The 23,882-nt window shown below is 47.4% G+C and overlaps 2 protein-coding genes across 2 annotated transcripts in view; one reads left to right on the top strand and one right to left on the bottom strand.

Moving 5' to 3' along the window:
* The window catches only part of HMGXB3 (HMG-box containing 3), a 65,451-nt gene that overhangs the window by 8,020 nt on the left and 33,549 nt on the right, over positions 1–23,882 (bottom strand). The gene's annotated exons all lie outside the window — the stretch shown is intronic.
* The window catches only part of CSF1R (colony stimulating factor 1 receptor), a 29,950-nt gene that overhangs the window by 1,656 nt on the left and 4,412 nt on the right, over positions 1–23,882 (top strand). The window contains exons 2-17 of the mRNA XM_054037054.1: positions 3,983–4,237; positions 5,598–5,882; positions 6,775–6,911; positions 7,831–7,990; positions 9,330–9,519; positions 11,699–11,814; positions 12,883–13,003; positions 13,794–13,984; positions 15,855–15,967; positions 19,068–19,194; positions 19,795–19,899; positions 20,297–20,407; positions 20,967–21,129; positions 21,985–22,076; positions 22,232–22,338; positions 23,484–23,606. Of these exons, the coding sequence (XP_053893029.1) occupies positions 3,983–4,237; positions 5,598–5,882; positions 6,775–6,911; positions 7,831–7,990; positions 9,330–9,519; positions 11,699–11,814; positions 12,883–13,003; positions 13,794–13,984; positions 15,855–15,967; positions 19,068–19,194; positions 19,795–19,899; positions 20,297–20,407; positions 20,967–21,129; positions 21,985–22,076; positions 22,232–22,338; positions 23,484–23,606 (2,396 nt within the window). The remainder of the gene's footprint in view (positions 1–3,982; positions 4,238–5,597; positions 5,883–6,774; positions 6,912–7,830; positions 7,991–9,329; positions 9,520–11,698; positions 11,815–12,882; positions 13,004–13,793; positions 13,985–15,854; positions 15,968–19,067; positions 19,195–19,794; positions 19,900–20,296; positions 20,408–20,966; positions 21,130–21,984; positions 22,077–22,231; positions 22,339–23,483; positions 23,607–23,882) is intronic.

The following is a 23,882-nucleotide window of genomic DNA, read 5'->3' on the forward strand; positions in this document are numbered from 1 at the left end:
CTTGCTCCATTATCATCTATTCCCATGGCAGCAACGTCTTTTCTGACAGGTTTTTTTATGTCATCGCTTCTCCTTCTCTTTTCTGTCTCGCACCAAGTGGGATCCAGTCATAGGCTTGTCTAGGAATATTGGGTTTTTTTATATCCCTACAACATGCCTAAGCCACTTCAGCCTGCTTTCTCCAATCATCGGGAATACAGAGGAATAAGGGCTAGGCCAAGGGTATTGTTAAGCCTTTCAATGGAATGGGATGGGAGAGGAATACAGCAAAGTCTGGTCTGTCTATTCTGATTTGGATGCTATACCCGTTCCCTGTCCTTGTCTCTTTTCAATCCTCCAAGAGAAGCATGCAGGATTCTCCGGCCCAGATTGGACATTTGCAAAATAAAATATGGAAAGGGGACTGAGTGTTTTCTGGTTTTGCATTTCAAGCAATGGTGACATCGTGGGAGAGGTTCCCTCCCCAGCCCCCCTCCCCTGCTACGCCCACTCCTTTAAGGAAACTGAGCATCTGGGACTGTCCCAGGAAGACAGGAATGGCTGGGAACCCTGGGCAGGATGGGATCTTGGGATAATGTGGACTAGGCAGTTACTGGGGAGACACAAGGTTTCCTGGCGCCTAGAGAACTCTGTCAGGATCCCCATTGGAAACATGGACACGTTTACAATGTAGAGCCACATTCAGGGGGTCCATCTCATTAGGATTGCCAGGTGTTTCCCTACTGAGTTGCCCTATGAAGCCTTTGACAGCTGAGTTTTATCACAGTTATTCAGAAATCCCACAGCACCAAGAATCTTGAAGCATCCCAAGGGTTGCATGCACCAGCATTATCCCTGCATAAGTCTCCAGTGGGTCGTATTTTGTTTTCTGTCTGAATTTGATTAATCTGTTTCTTGACTCCTTAGTTGTTTCTTTTGGCGTTGCTGTGTTTCCCCCTCCTGGGTCATGGTACAGTTTCTGGGTCCCAGATATGCTGTTTCTTTAATAACTTTGGGCCCAGTTCCCAGACATGGCATCCCTGCCCTCAGATCAAATAGGCTGGCCAAATCCCACATCGGATGCCCAACTTGCATGCAGAGGCTGGTTGTTTGCGTATCCAAGTGTGGGATCTGGACACCCTTTTAAGGCACCTGTGTTTGAAGATTGGGCTCTGAGGTCTGACTGCTCCAAAGGAGTTAGGCTTCTAACTTCTGTTCATTTCATTGGAGGTTAGGAAACTAAATAGAAGTTAGAAGCTTAACTCCTTTTGAACATTCAGCCCTGAGTGTTTGACTCCTTGCATGCTGGGACATGTTTGCCAAAGGTCTATACCATTTTCCAGGGGGTCCTAACAAAGGCATGGAGAGCCACTTCACTGGACCATCCCTACCGGGCAGTGAGGGATGGAATGTGGGCTGTGCTCCGGTAGGGACACAGATGTAAGGTTGTTCCTGATTCTGGAGGCAACTGGAGCTTCCTGGCTATTAGAATAATAAGGACTGGACAGCTGGGATGTGTGAGAGAGAGAGAGATTGGGCACTGAAGGATGCCGCAGTTGACTCTGGTTAGTTAGTGCCTCGGGAATTGCTTCTAATGCAGGACACTGAGCCAGGAGGCCCCAGGCCTTTTCAATTTCCAACACCTGGTTTAAATCCTGCTGACCTCTGTGTGAGCCTGGGCGACGTCGCTGGGCCTCCATGCATTCTCAGGCTGGAACCTCCCTGGATACCAGCATCTGCCTCTAAGCTTAGAGTCCCTGGGAAAATAAGTTTCAAAAAGAACAACAAGCTCTGGCCAGATGAAGGGGTCTGGCTAATTGTCGTGGCTGGGATGGTAGAGGGGGATGGGCTTCATCCTGCAACTGGAGGTCATTGTTACACAACCATGGTGTGGTGAAGCCAATGGCCAGCAGTTACTGACAACAATGAGGAAGTTGGTGGGTGACACTCACTAACTTCGTGTGAGATTGCATTCTGGTCAGTGGGAGAACAGAAGCCTGCACCAGAGCTCCTGCCATGTTACAGAGGAGGGGGAGGGGGCTGATTTACTGTCCTAATGCGTCTCACCAGCAACTCTGCTCACACTCGGGGACTGGCCCTGATGCATGCTTTAGCTGCTTTAATCAAAGCTAGCTCAGGTATGTCTACATGTGCTGTGATCACACCTCCCCACTGCAGTGTAGACGTTGCCTTAATCCTAATGGCCAATGCTAAGTTTACCAAGCAAACCAGTTACGGGATACAGAGACAGCAAGGCACACTGATGGCTGGACAAGAAACCAACATACAAGCAGATCCGCTCCCATACCCTCATACAGAGCTCTAGCATAGAAGGGAGCAGGAAACTATAGATACATGGAAAATATGGTTTCAAAAGGATTGTAGGATATTTCCTTCTCTGCTTGGGGAATAAATGGTTTTTTTCCTGTTTCTGTAAGAAGTCAAAAAACAGCAAGAAAAAGTTCAAGAGGAAGAAATGTCAAATATTCCATATGTCGTCCTTTCCCATTTCTCATACATGTAGCTCTGTCGGAGTCTGCTCGATGAGTTCCTGTTGAGTTAGGCCACATCTACACTAAGAGCATGTTGCCAGCATAGGAAGGGTTTTTTTTAACTTGAGTGTATGTTCCTTTAAGATCTGGGGAAGGGGTTAGGGTCTGAGGAAAAGCAGAAGTGGGAGAATAGCCAGCTCTTGGAAGGGGCTTGCTGTGTATTGGGGGGGAAGCCAACCCCCCCAGAGCACAGATAGCCATTTGCAATGTGTTTCCTGTCCCCTGAAAGAAAACCTGTCATGAGGGTGTTGTTGCAGCTTTTTCCCCATAAGACACTGATTCATTTTTCACTTCCCCCATCTCCATAAATATAGGCAGTGACTAAAAGAACTCGCTGACAAGACAAAAAAAATGTGTTTCTCTCTGACAGTGATGGCTGAAGGAGGTTCCAGGTTCCCCTTTACTCGAACTGATGAAGGAGTTAGTTCCACAATGTCTCTTAAAGGCAAATATGGCAACTCTAATTCAGGCCTGAAGTCTGACCCATTGCAAAATGGCGATCATTAGGCTAGGAGATCATGTGGCCCAGTGCATAGGTACAGGACTGTGCGTTAGGAGAACTGGGTTCCACCCCTGGCCCTGCCAATCACTCACTGTTTAACCTTGTCTAAGTCACTTAACTGCTCGGTGCCTCAGTTTCCCCATCTGTAAAATGGGAATAATAATGCTTCCCTTACACAATTCTTTGAGTACTAAGGATGAAATTCTATCAGATCTGGGTAGTTATCTGGCCTCTATCACCATAGTATTTGAGTACTTATATAAGTACTATGTATTATTTTGTAATTTTCAAAATCCACTACTCCACCACCAAGAAATTAAAGTTTCACCAAAGCAGTTTTTGATACAAAATCAGTGCTTTGAGCTCTTTCAATTGGCTCTGCACAACATAGTTTGGCACATTTCTTTCCGGTTCTGTTCTGATGTTAGCACTTATGTAGTACACAGAAAGAAGTAAACAAAAGAAAATTGCATTGATTGCTGCTGGATTAAAAATACAGGAGTAGGATTTTGTCCCAACACAATTTGTATAATGTGCTTACAGCTCCACAGTGAAATTTACAGTCAAATAAATCCTGATCAATAGGAAAAGAACAACTTCTAAGAAAGTAAAACAAAGAAACTCCGGAGCCTGGATTAATCAGTGCCAAAGAGTGGATTTTGCCATCTAAGGCTCTGAATGTTCTGACATCAAATACTCCTCCTAGCCTAAAATTCATTCCATCTGAGAAGTAATTAAACTAAAAAGCCCAGCCAACCATATCAGCCTAGAATCTCTGCTACGTGTATGAAATGTACCAAAAGTCCAACTCTGGCCAGCCAGCCCAGTCTTTATGACAACCCTTCCTTGTGCCCTTGCTAAGATATTCCCTGCAAGGTGAGATGAGATCCCACCAGTTTATCTGTAAGGCACGTCGGTTGTTCACCCATCCTCTCTTTCTTGTTTGCAGGCTCGGCGTCTCCGACAATCGACCCTAATGTCACCGCCCTGATTGTAAACAAGGGAGACCCTGTAAACTTGCACTGCTCTGGGGATTTCAGCGTGGAATGGGTCAGCGCAAGACAGAATATGATCGTGTACTCCAGTGGCACTAACAGCACTCTCAGTATTACCAGTGCCAGTTACAGGGACACCGGCACCTATCAGTGCGCTTATACCAACAGCAGTGACATGGAGCGAGCATCCATCCATCTCTTTGTGAGAGGTAGCTAATGCCATTCCTTCACGTACGGTCACACTCGTTTAAGGGTTGTCCACACAGGATAGTTTTACCTGTTACACTGATATAACTATAGCAATACCAATACTGTTATACCAGTATAACCCCCTCCCCCACATGTGGGCGCTCTTATTCACCCTTAGGGAGACAATGTGTCCTCATGCGTAAAGCACTAGACTGGGCCTCAGAAGGCCTGAGGTCAATATTCCTGGCCTCCCACTGGTCCGCTAGATGAGCTGGGCAAGTCATGTCACTGCTCTGTGCCTCAGATTGCCCTTCTGTAAAATGGGAATCATGATACTGCCTTCCTTTGTAAAGTGCCTAGAGATCTGTGCATGAAAAATGCTATGTAAGAGCTGGATATTCCAGATAAGAGCTACTCCGGGATTAGAGTGGCTTTCTTTATTTTGTTTTGCTTAAACCCCTTCCAAAACAGCATAAGCTAAACCAGAAGGTCCTCTTATGCCAGAACATATACTAGAGAGACCTCATTGGGACCCAGACCAATATAGTATGCATTTAAATTCACCCCCTAGCTTATATCATTATAGCTTTCTCGTGTAGGCGGGTTTTGCTTACTGCTTCGAGTACACTCCTCTAGTGCAGCGTTTCTCAACCGTTTTGGTATCATGGGAAATCTCCGGGACCGGCACTGGTCTTTGGATCAGTTGGTTAGAAATGCTGTCTAGTGCACCCACTGGGGACTGTCACCTGGCTTCTGCTGAATACACACTGCCAGGCATAGGGTTTGCTATCTGGGGCCCTACGCAGGCAGGGGTGCTGTGATGATGTCATGGACAGAAATCCACGAAGCTATGCGCCCAGCATTCCGTGAAGGCATGCAGCAGATCACCCCCTCGTGTAATATTGCACCTATGAAACGGTTGTCCTAATGGTTTCAATAACAAGGGCTTACCCATGCGATTAATGGAAACCTCATAGACAGACTCCTCAATAGCCAATCAGCTAGCATCTTCAAGCTTAGCCTTTTTATTACTAAAACCAGCAGCCCCAGTTGAAAGGTAATTTTCATTGAGTGCCTGGTGCTCCTCTAACTGTCCCTCTCAGTCTCTGTCTCACACACCCCATCACAACTGTACTCATGCTACAAATTATATCCCCTCTCCTTAGGTATCATAGGCTGCACCTGTCATGCCAAATGAGATTTAAAGAACTAATAAGCCATAGGGTTATCAATAGGAGCAGGTCTTTAAGTGCTATAGTAGTTTAACACCATGCAGCAATGCAAGGCAGACAGAAAGCTGAACCTATACTGAAATGTACCTGACCAAGTATATGCGCTTTGCTTGATTTCACTCTCTGGTTTGTCTTATTCCATCGATAGATCCCAAGAAGGTGTGGTATGTCCATAGCATCAGTGTCAGAGTAAGCGAAGGCCGTGATGCACGGCTGCCATGTCTGATCACTGACCCAGAGTATGGGTCCAACGTTACCCTGCTGAAGGATGATGATTCTCCAGTCTTACCAGGGACTGAGTTTTCTTTCAGCCCTCAGGATGGAGTAACCATATACAGCGTGCAGCAAGATCATAAAGGATATTACAGGTGTGGGGCCCATGTCAACGGAAAAGTGGAGAGGTCATCGAAAATCAGATTGATTGTTCTAAAAGGTAAAGGGTTAGGTTTCTGATCACTCTTCCAGCAGTTCCATGGGGAGGCAGCTATTGTTAACTCTGCCAGGAGCAGGTCTGGGGGAGCTCGTTTGGGGAAAGGTCAGACAAGCTGGAGATGGAAATGACCTACTGGGCCACGGAGGCTGGAATTTTCAAAGGAGCCTAAGGGAGTTAAGTGAACAGTTCCCATTGAATTTCAGTGGGCTTTGGGCACCGAATCCCCATAGACACCTTTATAAAGCAGAGCCCAAGTCCATCCCTCTCCCAGTGCTGGATTGTTTCTGACTGTGTATTCCCAGGACTTTGTCCAGTCTAGTTTTAAATGTTCCCATTGACGGGGTTCCCTGGGAGACTGTTCCACAGCCTGACAGGACCCTTTTCTCTGTAGTCTGTTTAGCACTGATGTGCTATTGGACAGTCCCATGTACACTGCTGTTACTACATGAATAATTCATTTTATCGATGGACTCCTGTTAATGCTGATCATACCCCTGGCACCTTGCTCCTCCACCTCCTGGCTTTTTGCATCATTCAGATCCTTGCAGATGCATCCAGGAGCCTGAAGGAAAATCTGTTCTTCCTCCTGGAACACTGAAAACTCTGAGGCCATGGTGCAGTTGTCTTGCAGATCAGCAGGCAGATGGGACAGGGATTCCTTACCCTTTAAGCCTTTTGAGCCACCTCATGGTGATGGCCCTGCCCTGAAAGTGGTAGTGCTGGGAGGAGTGGGGATGACGATGGTGGTGAAGGTGGTGGCAATGATGGGTGAAGGGATTAAAGTGGATGGTGGCAAGAGCTAAGCAGCCAAGTCCTTGGGGGATTCTTCAAGAATGCAGAGGCCTTTAAGCCCTCCTGTAACTAATCCTTGCCCATCTCTGCCTTTGTTTAGCAACAGTAAAGCCGCTCTCAGTCACGGTGGAGCAAAAAGACCACGTGCGAATACAGGGGGAACGTTTCCAGATCATCTGCAATTTAATTTCTCCTTCCCACAAGTACAACGTCAAGTGGATCCATCCAGCTCAGAATGTAAGTCATTTTCCTCTGTCCCTAAGGGGAATGTGATCTCTCTGGAAAATGGGGAGGGAGAGGATGGCCAGAGTCATTCCTGACTCACAGAACCTTCCATATGGTAGCAGCTGGCGGGAGCACAGTACTGAAGTGCATGATTAGACTGCGTATTGTACACAAACACAGGAGACTGAAGCACAGACATCCTTTCTCTCTCTCCTTTGTTGCGGTGACAGTTTACAAAGGGTTTAAGAGACACTTGCACACATTCTTGGTGGCTCACTGTCCTAGAGAATGAAATGGGGGTTGCTTTATCGGGGTTCGCTGAACATGACCTGCAGTGCCTGCAAAATGACATGTAAACCCCACTTCTCCCAGCCAGGCTTGCCCCAGTAACCCCATCAACATCCTATCTTATAAAACAACAAACACCCTCAATACGCACACACTCCCCTAGAGAAGGGAGATGGGGAGAGCGAGGGAGATTTTCTTGTGTGGACTTCAATATATTCTGGGTTGATTTTAATACTTTTCATACATAGATAAAACTTTGATGGGTGCATTTTAAAAACCTAGGGTAGATTAGATAAAATAGCAGTTCCTGTTTTAGAGTTGTTAATGTCTCAGTGTAGGCGATGATACAGTATTAGCATACAAACTATAGCAGTCTGTTCAGATAATGCATTGAACTATAGCTGATAATCAAAGGGCTGACAATGACGGTAAAGAAATCTATATGCCTGTCTACGCTACAAGTATCTGCACTGAAGACTTCAATTAACAGTATCTGTTTGTCTCCACTTGTCTCCATTTTAGCCATATAAATTCTGGGACAAGGTCTAGTAAGGTAGAAAACAAGATGAAGGGCACAGTAATCACTAATCCTGATTTTTGTTCCAAAACAAATCAGTCTAACGTTCCTTCCCTATGACTGCAGGTCACCACCACGATCAACAACAACTTTGAAAATGGGGACTATTACGTTTCCTTCACCCTATACATTCCAGCAGTGACAATAGGAGACAGTGGACGATACAGTTGTGTAGCAAACAATTCTGTGGGATCCAGTAATTCTTCAACTGTGCTCCAGGTTGTAGGTGAGCAATTCCTGAATGGGCAAGAAAAGTGAGATCATGAAATGTGTGCACATACGCACAACCTCGTCTCCCTCGTTCATTTGCATCTAACACCACAATCTTGTCCCTATGTTGGCTTGCCAGTGGAGGCTCCCTGATTAGACCTACGTGCTTCAATACCAGAACTCTACAGTGGATAGAAAAGGGAAGTCTAGGTGTCTTGAGGGGAAAAGGGAAGGTGCCACTATCCAGTTAGTGATCCGGTCGCTGGTGCAGTCAGATGCAAAGCCAAGGAAGATCTTCTCTTTTTCTACAAGTTTAATAAACAGCCTCTAAAAAAATGCATTGGACAAAGTCACCCCAGAGGCCATTGAAACAAAAGCTGACTGTGTGTCCCACACTAGGAGACGGTGGGTCTGTCCCCCCTTCCAGTGGCAGATCCACCGAAGAGAATAAAACTCTAATGCAGATGCAAGTTGAAAGAGCTATTTCTGCAGTTCACAAAGAAGCCGCTCATCCTTTTAGCTCTGAAGCTCCTGGGTTCAAATTAGCTGATGACCAAAGTGAGGGGTTTGTAGTGTGCTGCTGGGGGAAGGAGGGCTCAGATCTAAATGTGCTTCCTGGACAAGTAGAGACCAGGGACGGACTGGACTCCTGGGGGATGCACAGGTGATACAGCTTGCTCGTTTAGCCACATCACTCTTTAGCATAGCTGACTCAGCCAGTGCGTTCAGCTCCTCCCCCTTCCCAGCTATCCTGTCACCTAATCAGTTAACCTCAAGTCCTTGTCATATCCGCTGTTCCCTCCACTAGCTGGGTATGGGTCACACTTTATAGTAAGGTTCTATTTATAAAGTATTAATGGATGGTTCATAGATGTTATACGCTTGTTGCAGACATGAGTAGTGTAGGTCACACATGGTTATAAGAACACCAGCAGACAGCGTTAAAGATACTCATAAGCCATGATTCTAAGCAACCAATTAACCTGCTGGACTCTAACAATCTCTAGCGATTGCTTAGCCATCTGTTAACTCTTTATAAATGGAACCTTAATATGAAGTGTGACCTGTCCTGGGTACGCCCCAGCCTCTGAGAGTAGCTGAAAGCCCATCAGGAAAAGACAGCATTGCACTGAGAGAGTGTAATTTCATTGTCCCGCGTCAGGCTGAGCTGGGTCCCACCAGGAACTGGGATCAGCAAAGACTTCTCTACGCCCAAACCAATCTTGGTGTAAAGGCGGGCGACTATTGAGATCAGTGGAGATGGTCTGAATGCGGGCTATGCCAGGGCTAAATGTGGATGACCTTTGTCCTTCGCACACACACCCACTGATTGGCTTTGCTCTTTTGTCCCTCAGAGAGAGGTTATGTTCGTCTGTTGCCCAGGCAGAACTGCAGCCACGAAGTAAAGATAGGAGGAAATCTGGAACTGCAGGTCTTGATTGAGGCTTACCCCAGACTTAGCAACTGGAGTTGGACACATGAGAATCCTTCCCAACACTCTGTGAGCGCCCTACGCAATGACCAAATGGTCCATGGTAACAACAGGTATAATATCTCCTCTCGCCTTTGTGCTCATCAACAGAGTATTTCCAACCCTGCTAGCTGGATCCTTTCCATTGGGAACAGGGTCCCCCTACAGCAGACCCCTTCTAGGGGGGATTGTCTGGTAGAAAATTATTCAGTTTAAAGGGGCAAAGGGACTATCCTTCCTTATCCAGAGAGCAAGGCAGCCTTTCCTTGGGTGGCGCCACAGGGGAAGTCCCCATCACTCTCATGGGCATTTGCTACTGTCGTTTATGTTTGTTCATTTTTTGATTGGGGGGCAAAGAAAATGCAAATGTGGGTTGAGGACAGGGTGGCTTCTCTCAATCCAAACGGACACAGCGATAAAGACAGCCATGTCTTTGTAATTCCTATGGGATGTGACGGGGCGGAGGTAGTCATACGCCTGCATGTCTCCTAGCGCATCAGACCCTTCCATTACCAGGGGCTGCACACCACAGATCCACACTTAGTCCACCAGCCAGAGAAACAGCCCCATCCTCCACTGTGCTCCCAGCTGACTCTGGGGCCAGTGAACTTCGGCTGAGACCGAATTCCCTAAGTGGCCTCTCCCATGTCCACTTGCACTTCAGCTCCACCAGCGGCCATGGAGCTTCTCACACAGGCTGGGGGATGATGGTCAATGCTGGAGGCAGGTCAGAGGCAGATGAGATGTGGCCAGAGGCCATAGGAAAAGAGCTGGCTAGGACCTCACATGTGTCGCTACACGCAGTGCCCCACAAAACCTGGAGCCGACCCAGGCCACAACAGCACATTTAAAGAACAGAACCTTCTGTTAGTTGGGAAGAACTGGCTAATTCCCCTTTTGTTTCTCAGAAACAAACAATTACCCACCGGACAAGGAACTGGAGCATTGAACTACGGAGAGGGCCCTCCGTCACTCAGTGTCAGGGTTCTAAGGGCTGTACTGGGGTTCGGGAACACTAATGGGATGGGATAGATGGTGGGGCAAGTTAAGTAATCAGGGAAACGTCCATCTTTTCAAAATGTGTGTGGCTGGCCATTCCCGGTCCTTCTCAGTTACAAACTGGAGACTGACTCTCTTCAGTGTCTGAGTTCTCTCTCCCACTGGGGAGGGTGTACTGTAACCTCTCTGGAGTTGCTCTCTTCCAACACACTGTTTTACCACTTTGTTGAGTCAGCACTGTAGATAGCAAGGGAAATAGGGGAACATCACATGGGAGGCAAGCTGCTCACTTCATCTCCTGTTCCAGCCAGGGGGATGGTAAGAAGATATCGTTGTGGAGTGTGTCCCCGACTTCTCCCCACATACACAGGGATTATAATAATGACTCAATCAAGTCATGTTTGCAAGGCACTTTAAGATCCTCAGCTGAAGGTGCTACTATAAAAGTGTCTTGCAAACTTAATTTGATTGAGTCCAGAGAAGCGGTCATATTATAATCTCCATTTCACAGATAGAGAACCTCTTGCCGAGAGGCTAAGTGACTTGCTTATGGTCACAGAGAAAGTCAGTGGCACAGCTAGGAACAGAACCAGAGTCCGAACTTCCAATCTTTTGCTTTAGCCACTGGACTTTAACCTGTCTGGGTTGGCAATCCAGAAGTGCCAATGATATTATGTGGCAGCTGTTTCCTAGTTCCTGGTGCCTTTCATGTCAGTGTTTACATCACAAGATGCATTCGAGGTCAGTGGAAGCTGCATGTGCTTAGCCCCTTTGAAAATCAGACCTAAGATGTGCTGGAGAGGGGAAAGTGTTCATAGCACTCCAAGGCCGGCACAGCACAGGAGCAGGTGTTTTTAATCCAGGCTCCTGGGTCAAAGCAGGGACAGAAGCTCCTGTGGGTACGATGCTGAGATCCCTCTTGCCTGTCTCTAGAGCCCAGCTGGCTGAAGATCGAAGTCTCCATAGCACTCTCCAAACAGAACAGAGAGTAACGCTGCTGTCCTGGCCGAAATCCTCGCTCTCAGAAGAACAGGGCTCGTGTCCAAGGGGAAGATTTTCATTGCCTTTCACGGGGGGTGAAGCAGCTAGCTGCCATTGGTGCCACTGAAAGGCTAGGTGTGGATTATTGCTAGGAACGCACTGGCGGCTGCAAATGTGCATGCAGTGATTGCACCAGCACTGCGCAGCATTGAGAGACCCGATTGTTTTTGTAATATGCAGCTTCCTTCAGTTACTTTTATTCTCTCGGGACAGGTACACCACCACGCTCTCCCTGAACCGGCTGAAAGAAGATGAAAGGGGACTGTACACATTCTACGCTGCGAATGATGCGGCCAATGCATCCGTGACCTTCAGCATCTCCCTGAAATGTAAGTGCCCTGCTCTGTGCCGCTTCTGTCGTGCCGCCAAATCTGCGACACAGCAGATGGGAACCACACAGCAGCCAACAGGCTAGTGGATAGCAAGGGGATGAGCGGAGATGGTTCTTGCTTTTCCTGCCAGCAAACAAGGAGCTTACAGAATTAGTTCCAGGAAGGCAGCTGTCACAGGAACAATCAAAGCAGCCACCGAGAACACCAAAGCTGCTAAATGCTGCCTCACTTACGCCCGTGGGGTGGTGCACTCGGGAGGGTGATGGTAACAATTGCCAGAGTGGCCCTTTCACAGTAATCATGGTGCTTTTCAACCCCAGCTCTCCAAGCCCTTTCCAGTGGTGGGTCATTTGTCCCTGTGTTACAGCCAGACGTTCCAAGGTACAGTGACTGTAACATGGCAGAGTCGGCATATAGGGAAGATGTTAAGCTTCTTACTGTATTGTATTTGGTGGATTATCCGCAAGTAAATGATGACAAATATATCATTGTATATTCATATTAAATACCAGGACTCACGGTATAGATCTTCCTACATTCATTACTGTATTCAAACTACAGCATTGTTACAAATTCCAGCTTAGCAGAGGTGAATTGATCCAATGGCACTGCAGGGTGTCTGGATATGCAGCGTTGTTGTAGATGTGCTGGTCCCAGGGTATTAGAGAGACAAAGGAGGTGAGGTAATATCTTTTATTGGGCCAACTTCTGCTGGTGAGAGAGACAAGCTTTCAAGCTTCCACCTGAAGAAGCGCTCTGTGCGGCTGGAAAGCTTCTCTCTCTCACCAGGAGAAGTTGGTCCAGTAAAAGATATTAGCTCACTGATCTTGTTTTCTGGATAGACAGATTACCAAGATACAGCACAGGGAAGGGGCAGTGCGGAACCTGGATCCCGAAGACCAGCCCAAGAGACCAAAGGGAGCTATTACTGTACCCGCTTCCCCCAAACACATAGCACTGCCTCTGTCATTTTGACACTGCACATAAATAAGTGGGATTGAAATGTAGAGAGAGCTGTGTTCATATGACTTCCACACCTAACACTCCTTTGCATTCCCTATTCAGTCCCGCCTGAGGTCCATCATGTCGGGATGGTATTCAATGACTCCACGAGCCTTCACTGTGTAGCCAGTGGTTACCCTGCTCCACATATTGAGTGGTATCAGTGCCCCGGGCATGCAGACAGGTGAGAAACATCAGAGAGGGCTGGGGAGCCTTCCACTGTGCAATGCACCCAATCGCAATGCTAGGGCTCGCCACTTCCTTCCCTGCCTCTGCAGTAGGAATCCGAGATTCCCCATAGATGTCATCTGCATTTGCTAAACTGCTCCGCACAGACTTGCAAAAGATACATGACAATATATCGGAGTTCTGTCCAATATTACAACAACAGAGAATTCTTCTGCTATTTTAAATAGATGTTTATAGATTTCAGCGTCTGTTTTGGGGGTGGCTTTCCAACCCCAGAAGGTGACGGGTCCCGGTTCGTCAAATCAGTGTCTAGAATACACACTAAAACATGCTTGCTGAGGGGGAGATCTGCTTGATGTGCTGTTGCCCCCAAATTCAGCCCTGGTGCATTATTTGGGAAGGGTTGTAAATGAGGAGCCATTCCCCAGTCATGAAGCTGCTAGGGAAGGAGATTGTTGGCACAATCAAGCAGATGCAGCCCATGCAGTGAGCAGGAGCTGGGGCCAGTTTTTCCATTCACCTGCAGGGGCCCTGCTTTGCTGACCATCTCTATCACCTGAATGCAGGGGGCAAGAGGGCAGTGCGGTGCCACCACTGAATTACTTCCTTAGGCAGGTCTATTCTCTCTGAAGTTGGAGGGGCAACATGGAGCATTATGACCCCAGACCTCTTGTCTAGCCATTTGGGTCCACCTAGCCCTCTGCGATGAGGTAGCAATAGATTTCATTTGTAGTCAGGCATGTTCCATGGAAATGTTTTCTCTCCCCTGCTTGGTGTTTCTGCAGATCTGACCAGGGAAGAACACTGATTCGGAATGACACCAGCCCAGGGGTCATAAGCAAATTGCCCTTTGGAAAGGTGAAAGTAGAGAGCATCCTTCAAATTAAGGAGTTTGAGTACAATGTTACCTTTTGCTGCTGGGCCATTAACAGCGAGGGGAATGACTCACAGATACATAGCCGTGTCCCTTTTACAGGTGAGATTAATGATCTATAAATAATAAATGCTCTGATTTATCAATTTAATCCAGGCCTCAATTAAAGATGGCTACCGGCCATTGGGGATCCAGTCCTTCCTGTACATGTACTCCAAATGCCCCACTAACTGCTCTTGTTGAGTTCCTCAAGAGGGCAGTCAGATCAATCCTAACTTGAAGGGATTAAGTATGTCTCTTCCCCGCCCCCCCCCGTCCCTGATAACATACTGCTAAGGAGGACTTCAGTTTTCATTGCTTGCATCCGTGAGGACATCATTGGTGACCTGGAGAATTTGGGTTTGACTCCTCTGGAGGTTGGAGGGGACGATGGGTAAATTTTTAGTGCAGTGCCAGGGGTTTTAGCCACACAACTCCTTAGAACATCAATAGGAGATGCATGACTAATTCCTGAAATTACACCCAAAATAGCATACCTGTCAGCATAAATTCAAACCTAATGAAATCAAGAAGAAAATGTCATCGTCTTGGATCGCCTGGCCTTCTCTTGGTCCTAAGTGGGGAAAAGACACGTCTTCGAGTTTAATCTAATCCATTCATACTGGCATTTCCAAATACATCTGCTGCCTTGGGGGAAATTTCATTTCCGGCCCCATAGCATTGTAGGTATGTTGGTAAATCCTGGATTTCTAAGGGTAGGTCTTGCTGCACTGCATGTTGTTCTCCTGACCCTGTGAAATCTGGGAGAGAAGGTAATGCACTAGTATAATTATCCCCTACATAAGGTACTATCATATGGAGACCCAGAGATTTCAATTCAAGACTTTTATTACTACAAACATTGGCTACTCACTTAGCTAAGCAAGCAATGCCAAAGACAAAAGAAACTGTTATATCGGCACATCAAATTCCAGGAGAGGGCATCAACACACACACAGCTCAGACCGAAAATGTGCCAAACCACTCATTTTCACGCTCAAAGCCGTACCATGGTTCTCAGATATTTCTATGGATTTGCTAACTTAATCCAGAGTGAACCGTCACTTTGCAGGCTGCTGAGCAGAGCTTTAACCTGTGGAGACGACAGTGAAACGTCCCATCTTAGACATCCCCCCAAATGGCCGTTGTTCAGCAGAAGAACCTGCTTTTAGTTGTTACATTTATAAGTAAAATACTGACAAAGATCAAATGCATAATAGCCGCCTGTTTCCGACCACAGTGAGAATTTTTTGTCCACCCCTTAGTGCATATGAACCATGTTAGCACTGGGGTAGAGTCACACAACAAGATGCTTGAGATGTAGATGATAAGGTGGAGGTTAGTTATATTTCCTGGGTTTATAAGGACAGTTGGTTCTACTAGGACTGTATGAAAGTCCTGTTCCTCCGCTAGTGCTTACCGTAACACAAGGGACATGCATCTGCTGGTGCCGATATCCCACATGCAGGCTAGGACAGAGGTATATGTGAATGGAAGCACTAGACGACATTCTGTATGGAACAGGCCCTGGGCAGATGGACTAACAGGCTCCTTTTATTGTTAATCATTCTGGGTCAAATCTTGAGGTCTTTACTCCAAAGGATTTTACTCTGTCTTTATTCTGGCACATTCTCACTGAATATGGGTCTCGGGAGCTGTCCAGGTATTATGAAGGGCTGGCTGGTTTTTGTTATTCGTCCCTGTTTCTATTATATACTTTGTAGTACAATATCTCTTATCTTGAAAAATTAAGACCTCCCTCCCCTGACGCCTTTGGGGGCAACACATCAGCTCTGGGGCCACCCCCGTGTAATTATGTACAGGGGGTTTCTAGAGCAAATCGTTGGTTGGGTAAAATGCTAACGTGGATGACGGTCTAGTGAAATAACCATCTGAACGGCTGGTTCTCACCGTCTTTCCTTTGTTTCTCTAGAAAGAACCCAGATGCGCCAACATGAGCTCTTCAACCCCATTCTCTCCACCTCTGTGGGAATATTGGTCTTGCTTCTCCTGCTGCTCTTCTTCCTGCTCTACAAATATAATCAGGTCAGACTCTGATTCCTGTTCTCTGGAGAGAGAGGACTGTCAGGCATGTATAAATGTCCATATACACAGCACTGCCCCTACCCAGCGATGCAGCTGGTGGGTTCGCCACAATGGCCCAGATCCTCAAAAGCATTTAGGCGCCTCTAACGTCCACGCCAATCCATGGAAGGTAAGAGCCCGAGGATCTGGGCCAATGAGTTGACATCTCACTGAAGCTCCACTGGCTCTTAGCTGGGATACTGTAAGAGCTGGGAATGATCCCCAGTCCCTGAGCCCCCTGCTCTTCCCCAAGGCTTTGGGCTCTGGCGTGAGGGCGATGGAAAAGGGAATTGAGGGCTCGTCTTCTATTTGACGCTATTTGCATCTACTCATTTGGAGGGGGGAAAATAAGCTGGGCTGCTCCTGCCCCTGCCTGGGGGATAAAGCGAAGGGGGAGAGTACAAGAAGTGTCCCCCACAATCATTTGCACCCACGCTGGGCACACTCTCAGTAGGGAGCATTAGCCCTGGACCTGGCAACGCCAGTGGCCGTATCAGCCTGCTGGAAGGGGGCAAGGTGAGGATGGGGCTATAGAGGAGCACAGCAGGCAAGGTCAGGCTATGCCCACTTCAAGGGAGGCAGAGCTGCCCTTCTGATGCACACGGATCTAGAACCCCAGGAGGACTTCTAACTCTGTGCCTGCCTCAAGGCCCCTCTCCCACCACAAGAACGTGGCCTAAACCTGACTGCGCATTAGTCACTCAATACCAGTGAAAGGCTGATGCAAACCCCCCAAAGCCCAGCCACTCATTGTACAGGATTTTGCTCCCCAAGTGACTCATCCCAGTGTCACTGGCTCACAAAACTGTGCAAGATGTTACTCAGAGCACAGGGCAAAGGTGCTAGCTGCTGCGTCTCTGAACTGGCCCATGTGAACTGTAAGAGTATTTTGCATGGGTCAGCTGAAACATGCAGTCAACTGAGGGCAAAACTTTGCTTTTTCAACCAGAGGTTTGCAATGTTTTTGCCTCAGTTTCCCCTACTCCCCACTAAACAGAAAGCTGTTTCCACAGTGAAAGTGGATGGTGGGAATGCTAACACCCAGTTGTCTCTAGTGAGACTTGTCTACTGTCTTCACACAGGAACTGCCCCCGTTTTGCCTAATAGAGCTGTCTCTTGCTTTGGGGAAATCAGTGATAGGATTTTGGCAATAAACCACAAATTGTCCGTCCTTGCAAAACTGCTGAAAACAGGATTTCTTTTCCCGTCAGAGTCGACGGGTTTTTGTTTGTTTGTTTTTCCCCACAGCTCTTGTTACATGCCCTGCTGCATGTGTTTCAGCAAGTGAGCATAAGGGAACTTTATCCTCAGTTGTTGAACTCCTGTTTCTTGTCTGTTTAAGCTGATAATTAGCATGTAATAGCTTACAAAATGAGGAAAAGCGGTCTTCAGTTCTGAGAAATCTCCGTCCCAGGCAGAGTAACTGAGACCTCAGCTCTGGATTCTACCATCACTGGAAGGAACAAGCCCTCAGCCACCGATATGGAGAGAGAGGCCAGTGGGGACCTGAGTGCAAGCACAGCACCGTTGATGCTGGGAATTTAGGAGGGCCTTGGAACACACCGAGAAACAGGAGGTGCTTCTTTAAGGATGCATCATGGCTGGGTTTCTTAATCCACCCTGGATCCCTGCAGCCTGAGACAATTCATGGGGAAAAAAATCAGCAATGCTCCCCCTGCATGTGCGGTCTACAGTGACCCAAACCCAGGTGCGCACCTTTGATGCAATGTAGGACCTATCCTAATTGCAGCAGTTTCTGGGGACTTGGACCTGCTGCCTTCTTCTATCCTTGGACAGACCTTTGTGGGTGCAGGTGTTTAATCCTTAGACCTTGGATCAGGAAGAAGGGAAAACTGCTCAGCCAGGAAACACAGAGATCTTGCACTAGGTAGTGTCCATCTACCTCAGGCTTTCTCCCTTTCATGCCGGTGGCCCACCCAGCTCTCTAACCATCCACACGGGTGACTCACCTTTGTCTGCAGCTACCCAGCAGCAGCAGGAGGAGGAAGAAGCGGTGGAGGAGGAAAAATTTCCACATCCAGGAGCTTGGCCGCAAAGTGAATCATCGCATTGAGCCAGCACGCTCCACTCCTTCTGCCAGTGGACAAAGACAAGACCTAGGCCCTGCTGTGCAGACAGAGGAGATGTCTCATGGGGGTGGGCAGCACAGATCACTCTACTGCCAAACTGTTTCACTTCCTCTTTTTCCTTACATCAGCCTGGTCTCTCCCATCCTTCTGACGTGATAGTGACAGCAACCATTTCAAGCTGATGGCTGCTTCTGTCCACCGCCGAGAGCAGCTTGCCCTCCCCTTCCCTGACTGTTTACTTCTGCTGGAATCAGACACAGGCAGAAGAGGAGAAATGCTAAGTTCTATTTCTCTGTTTTAAAAGGAACAAAACACATGGAAGTGCTGTGCTCAGCGAAATGGAGTCAGAGCACAAGGCGGTGCTGGTTCAGGAATGCAATGGGGAGGAAGGGAGGCCCCTTTAGGAGATTTCCACTGAAACAAAAGCACCTGCTATGCTGACATCTGCTGCCCACTCAAACCATCTAGAGAAGTGCTTCCTCCATTTGTGGGACACACCAGCTGTTCTAGCACCATGTTCCCAGATGCTCTAGCCTGCTTGCTCAGAGAATGAAAAGAGACCGACAGTTTAGGAGAACACTGCAGGCCCCCTTGCTGTTACTTGAGGAGGAAAATAGGAGTGCCAGCCTAAATGACAACCTCAGCTGGTGGAATCTGTAGTCCTTAACATTCAACCAAGAACAGGGGGCAATCAGGCTTCACGACCATCCAGAAGGACCCATGATGTAGGTCGTAATGCTTAGAATCAGCTTGTCAGCTTTCTCTCCATGCACCCCACATTCAAAAGCAAGAAGCCCTAGCTGGTATAAAAATAGGACTCTCCACAAAATCTATGGAGCTACGTGAGGAGAGCATGATGCCCCAGGGAATGTGGTGGGGATTTAAAGTCATTGTGATAAGCTGCATTAGTTTTACAGAGCCTTGTAGAGCAGGAGAAGGAATCTTGATTAATCAGATTCTCTTCTTTACAGAAACCAAAATACCAGGTGCGGTGGAAGATCATTGAGGCCTGCGAAGGGAATAACTACATCTTTATTGACCCCACCCAATTGCCTTACAATGAGAAATGGGAATTCCCCAGGAACAACCTGCAGTTTGGTGAGAAACATTCAGAGCTTCTCTACTGTTGGTCAGCGATTCAACTCGCAGATCCAGATTCTCTGATGTGCAAAGCTAAAAGGACGCTGACGATGTCCAAACCCTTGCGTTCTCTTGCGTACAGGATTAGAACAATACAATACAATATTGCCCCCATCCAAATGCTCACGTCCTCTTGCATGCAGAACTACAAACAACATGATCCTGCCCTTTCTGCAGCCTTCCACGTGCTCTCACATACAGAGCTAGGGTGATATGATTCTGCCCCGACCTGTTACATGCAGGCTCACACATTCAGAATGAGATCACCCTCTCCAGACTTTTTCTGACATGTAGAGCTAGATTGATTCCATGTCTGGACATTCACTTCCTTACAACTCTGCCTTCACTCCCAGTGAATGCCCCACACATGTGGGCAGAGCTCCATGTCACTCGTGGATTCCATATTGCTCGCATGTTCTGCATCTTGCCAGGGTTCTGCTGCTGACATGTCACTAGGCCGTCCGGAGGGTCTGTTCAAAGCAGTTCTTTTGAAAATCACCATCACTGGGTTATTGTTGTTTGGTTGTTTGGTTCTTCTAAGCACATTTATTTTTGTAGGAAAGACCCTGGGAGCAGGAGCCTTTGGAAAAGTGGTAGAAGCCACTGCTTTCGGGCTGGGGAAGGAAGACACTGTCCTCAAAGTGGCTGTGAAGATGCTCAAATGTAAGTCAAGAGCAGACTGCAGAGCAAGACACACTGAAAACACAAACACATGTCCATAGAATTTGGGATGTGCTTGTTGCACTGGTTGCCAATAATGGATTAAAATGCATGTTTTTTAGGCACCAGTTGTGGCAAGGCAGCCATAGCTGTCCTGGGCAGATATATATCCAGGCAAAGGAAGCATGTTTGTCATCTTCTCATGCCTCAGCTCTTTCCTCCTCTCTCCCTCCCCATTTTTCCACTGTTTTCCTCTCTCTCATTTTTCCCTTTTTCATCCCCTTTCCTGCCTCCCCCAGTTCTCTCTCGTCCTTTCTTTTCTCCTTCCCCGCCCCCTCTTCTCTCTTTCTGTCCCTACTCCATGTCAGACTTGAGGTAATCTTTTCCAATTTCATTCCAGCAACAGCCCACACAGATGAACAGGAGGCCCTTATGTCTGAGCTGAAAATCATGAGTCACTTGGGCCACCATGAGAACATTGTTAACCTGCTGGGAGCCTGTACTTATGGAGGTAGGCTGAGATGGCACCATTCCCTCTAAGAGCCTCAGTAGACATCCTTCTGAATTCTGTTTTCAGTGACACCTCCACCCCCAGGGGAACACTAGGGCCTTTATACACTTCTTAAGTTGCTGACTCCTCCCAAGGAGATGGTCTGCTTAGATGATCATAATGGTCCCTTCTGGCCTTAAATCTATGAACATTCCTGTGGAGGCTTTCCATGCTTATTTCTTCTTCAGGAAGCTCCCTAAGGGATGTGTAAACGAATCTGCCTGCCTGGGCTAGCAGAGCTGTACATCCCGTTGCCTAGCCAGGCTCCAAGAATTAGGGACCATTAGCATGGAGACCTATATCTGACCGAAGCTGCAGTCTCAAGATTATCTAACTTATTAGAATCTACCATTTTCACTAGAGATGGAGACTCACACCAAACCTACGTATGTACTCATGCGCCTATTCACCCCCACTCATCCAAGCACGCCATTCTAAAGAGGAAAACAGGCCTCCAGGAGAGAGAGAGAAAGGGTGCAATGAAGTCACCTCTTTGTGGTCATCACTTCCTATTTTTTAGGCCCAATTCTGGTCATCACTGAATACTGTCGCTATGGAGATCTGCTGAATTTCCTGCGGAAGAACGCAGAGTCCATAATCATCCAGGACTCAAGCCTGGACTCCTCTCTGGATAGCACAGCCGATTACAAAAACATCTATCTGGAGAAGAAGTATGTCCGAAGGTAAGACTCAGGACTGGAGATTGTACATGCAAGCACTGGCATAAATTGCCTAGGGAGACTGTGGAATCTCCATCATTGGAGATTTGTAAGAGCAGGTTAGACAAACACCTGTCAGGGATGGTCTAGATAATACTTAGTCCTGCCTTGAGTGCAGGGGACTGGACTAGAAAACCTCTTGAGGTCCCTTCCAGTCCTATGATTTTATGCAGAATTCCAATGCCTGACAGCAGGAGGCAATGGGAAGGTTTTATTGGCATGAAGTTGGGAGGTCATGGTACTCACATGTAGAAATATTTCACTAAAAATATATATTATATATATATATATAGGTAATTTTTTTAAATCCTCTGTAAAGCCAGAATGCACCTCGCCAGGCCTAGGCATGGAAAATTGTGACTGGCACATTTCAGAAACCTCTGAAAATTACCTACAACGTTTTCCACACAAATGTGATTTTATGCTTCTTATCCATTCTCCCCCCTCGCACTCCCCATCTCGGCTACTGAGTCAAAACTATTCTATTGTTTGCAACTGGCGTCATGTCTCAGAATGAGATCTGGCCAGTCACACTGATCCAGGAAATACCTTTTACAGAAGGAAAAGTGCATTTCTCGAAAGGGTAGTTACAATCTATTTCTTTGCTGAATGCTCCCACGCACAATCTAATTAGCATGGAGTATATAGATCATTATTCACTTTTGCTCTGCAGTTCAGCTTTTAAAATACGCCAAACCTCACAGGTAACTTGGAAGGGTTTTCTCTGCCCAGCACCCTGGGGTCAAAGGATGAAAAGACCAATATAGCCCTGATTGTTTTTAACAACTTGTCCCCTCTCTGTTGTTCTCTCTGGTTCAGTGATAGTGGGTTTGCAAGCCAGTGTTTGGAGACCTATGTTGAAATGAGACCTGTGCCGTCAGACTCCATGCCAGCAGGGGATAAGTTACAAGGTACGGTTTCCGTCTTCCATTGGGCTCTGCATTCTGATAGGCATACTGCTTGTATCAGTCCCCATTGTGGGCCAGGATCCAGTGAACTCAGCACTTACATCCCCTGCCAGAAGACAGTTCTTGGGTTAACCGTAAAGAGCTCTTCTCTGTTCCAGGCAAGAACCCAGAGGAAGAACAGGATACTCGGCCCCTGGAGCTGTATGACCTGTTGCAGTTCTCCAATCAGGTGGCCCAGGGAATGGCCTTCCTTGCCTCAAAGAACGTAAGTGGCAAAGCGGACGGTGGCCCAAGGGCTGCCCACCAGGCTAATTAAGAAACACACTGTTAGCCCATAGCATAAAGCGTCTGAGGGACAAAACATCGTCAGCCTTGTGAACTGGGGTGGAACCTCTGTCCTTGAGCCTTCTGAGTAAACTGCTGCTGTGGATACATGCCCCTTCCATCTTGGGCAAGGGGGCTAGCAAAGAGGCCTCTAGTATTCAACTTCCACTTTTTTGGGACGCAGGATAATGGGTCTTCCTTGCTGATGTGGCCTCACCCAGTAGCCGGTTCAGATTTCATTCCATAATCCTGCCTGTATTTCATGGAGAGTGACAACTGAATTTTGTGTGTGTGTTGTGTGCCATTTTCACATCTCTTCCACTCGGCTTTTACATTAGGTCAAGACTTAGGCTCTGCACTGTCCTGCACTTATAGCCTTTTTTTCCAGGAAAAAGGAACAGAAAGTGACAGTTGAGATTTCTGCCTGAACCTGGTTATATATATATTTTAAGAAAGAGTAAATGTACTGACTGTTCTCCATTGACACGGTCTGTAAGGACCCCGTCCATCTGAGACTCCATCGACACGGCACCCGAGGGCAGGGCCGAGTGATTCCAGGATATAGTATGAAGTGTTTCAGAAGTGAAGCGGAGTGAACTGGGTTCAAAAAAGAATTTAAATAAGTTCATGGAGGAGAGGTCCATCAATGGCTATTAGTCAAGATAGTCAGGGATGTAACCCCATGCTCTGGGTAACCCTAAACCGCTAACTTCCAGGAGCCAGCAAGAGAAGACGGCTGGATCTCTCCAAATTGCTTTGTTCTGTACACTCCCCCTGAAGCTCTGGTACTGGTCGGTGTCAGACACAGGATACTGGACTAGATGGACCATTGGTCTGATTCCATATGGCAGTTCTTACGTTAATAATAAATTGTAGGAAGGGGCACATATAAAATGAGAGAGAGCACCTGAAATTGTAATTGCTGATATCTAGTATTTTCAAAGGGCTTCATGAATTCACCTGCCCCGCAACTGTTGAGTGGGCAATTACCTTCTCAGAGGGAAGAAAGGCAGAGGTTTTGAGAGTGTTCCATCACTGAAGCGAGATAATTTATTTGGATGTTGTTTTGCCGTCTGTTCTGTCCAGTGCATCCACCGGGACTTGGCAGCAAGGAATGTGCTAGTGACCCACGGACGAGTAGCCAAAATCTGTGACTTTGGGCTGGCGAGGGACATCATGAATGATTCAAACTATGTTGTCAAAGGCAATGTAAGTAACTGGGAGCATTAGCAGAGGTGAGGTGTAGGGCAGGGATTCTCAAACTTCATTGCACTGCGACCCTCTTCTGACCACAAAAATTACTACATGACCCAAGGGGGGGGGGAGGGGCAAAGCCAGAGCCCACCTGAGTCCCACAGCCCAAAATGGGAGGGCCAAAGCCCCACTGCCCTGTGTAGGGGGTGAACTGAAACCCAAGGGCTTCAGACCCAGGCAGGGGGCCTGCAACCCAACCTAAGCTCTGCCACCCAGGGCTGAAGCCTGAGG

Source organism: Malaclemys terrapin, chromosome 8, assembly GCF_027887155.1.
Source record: "Malaclemys terrapin pileata isolate rMalTer1 chromosome 8, rMalTer1.hap1, whole genome shotgun sequence".
Classification (NCBI taxonomy): Eukaryota; Metazoa; Chordata; order Testudines; family Emydidae; genus Malaclemys; species Malaclemys terrapin.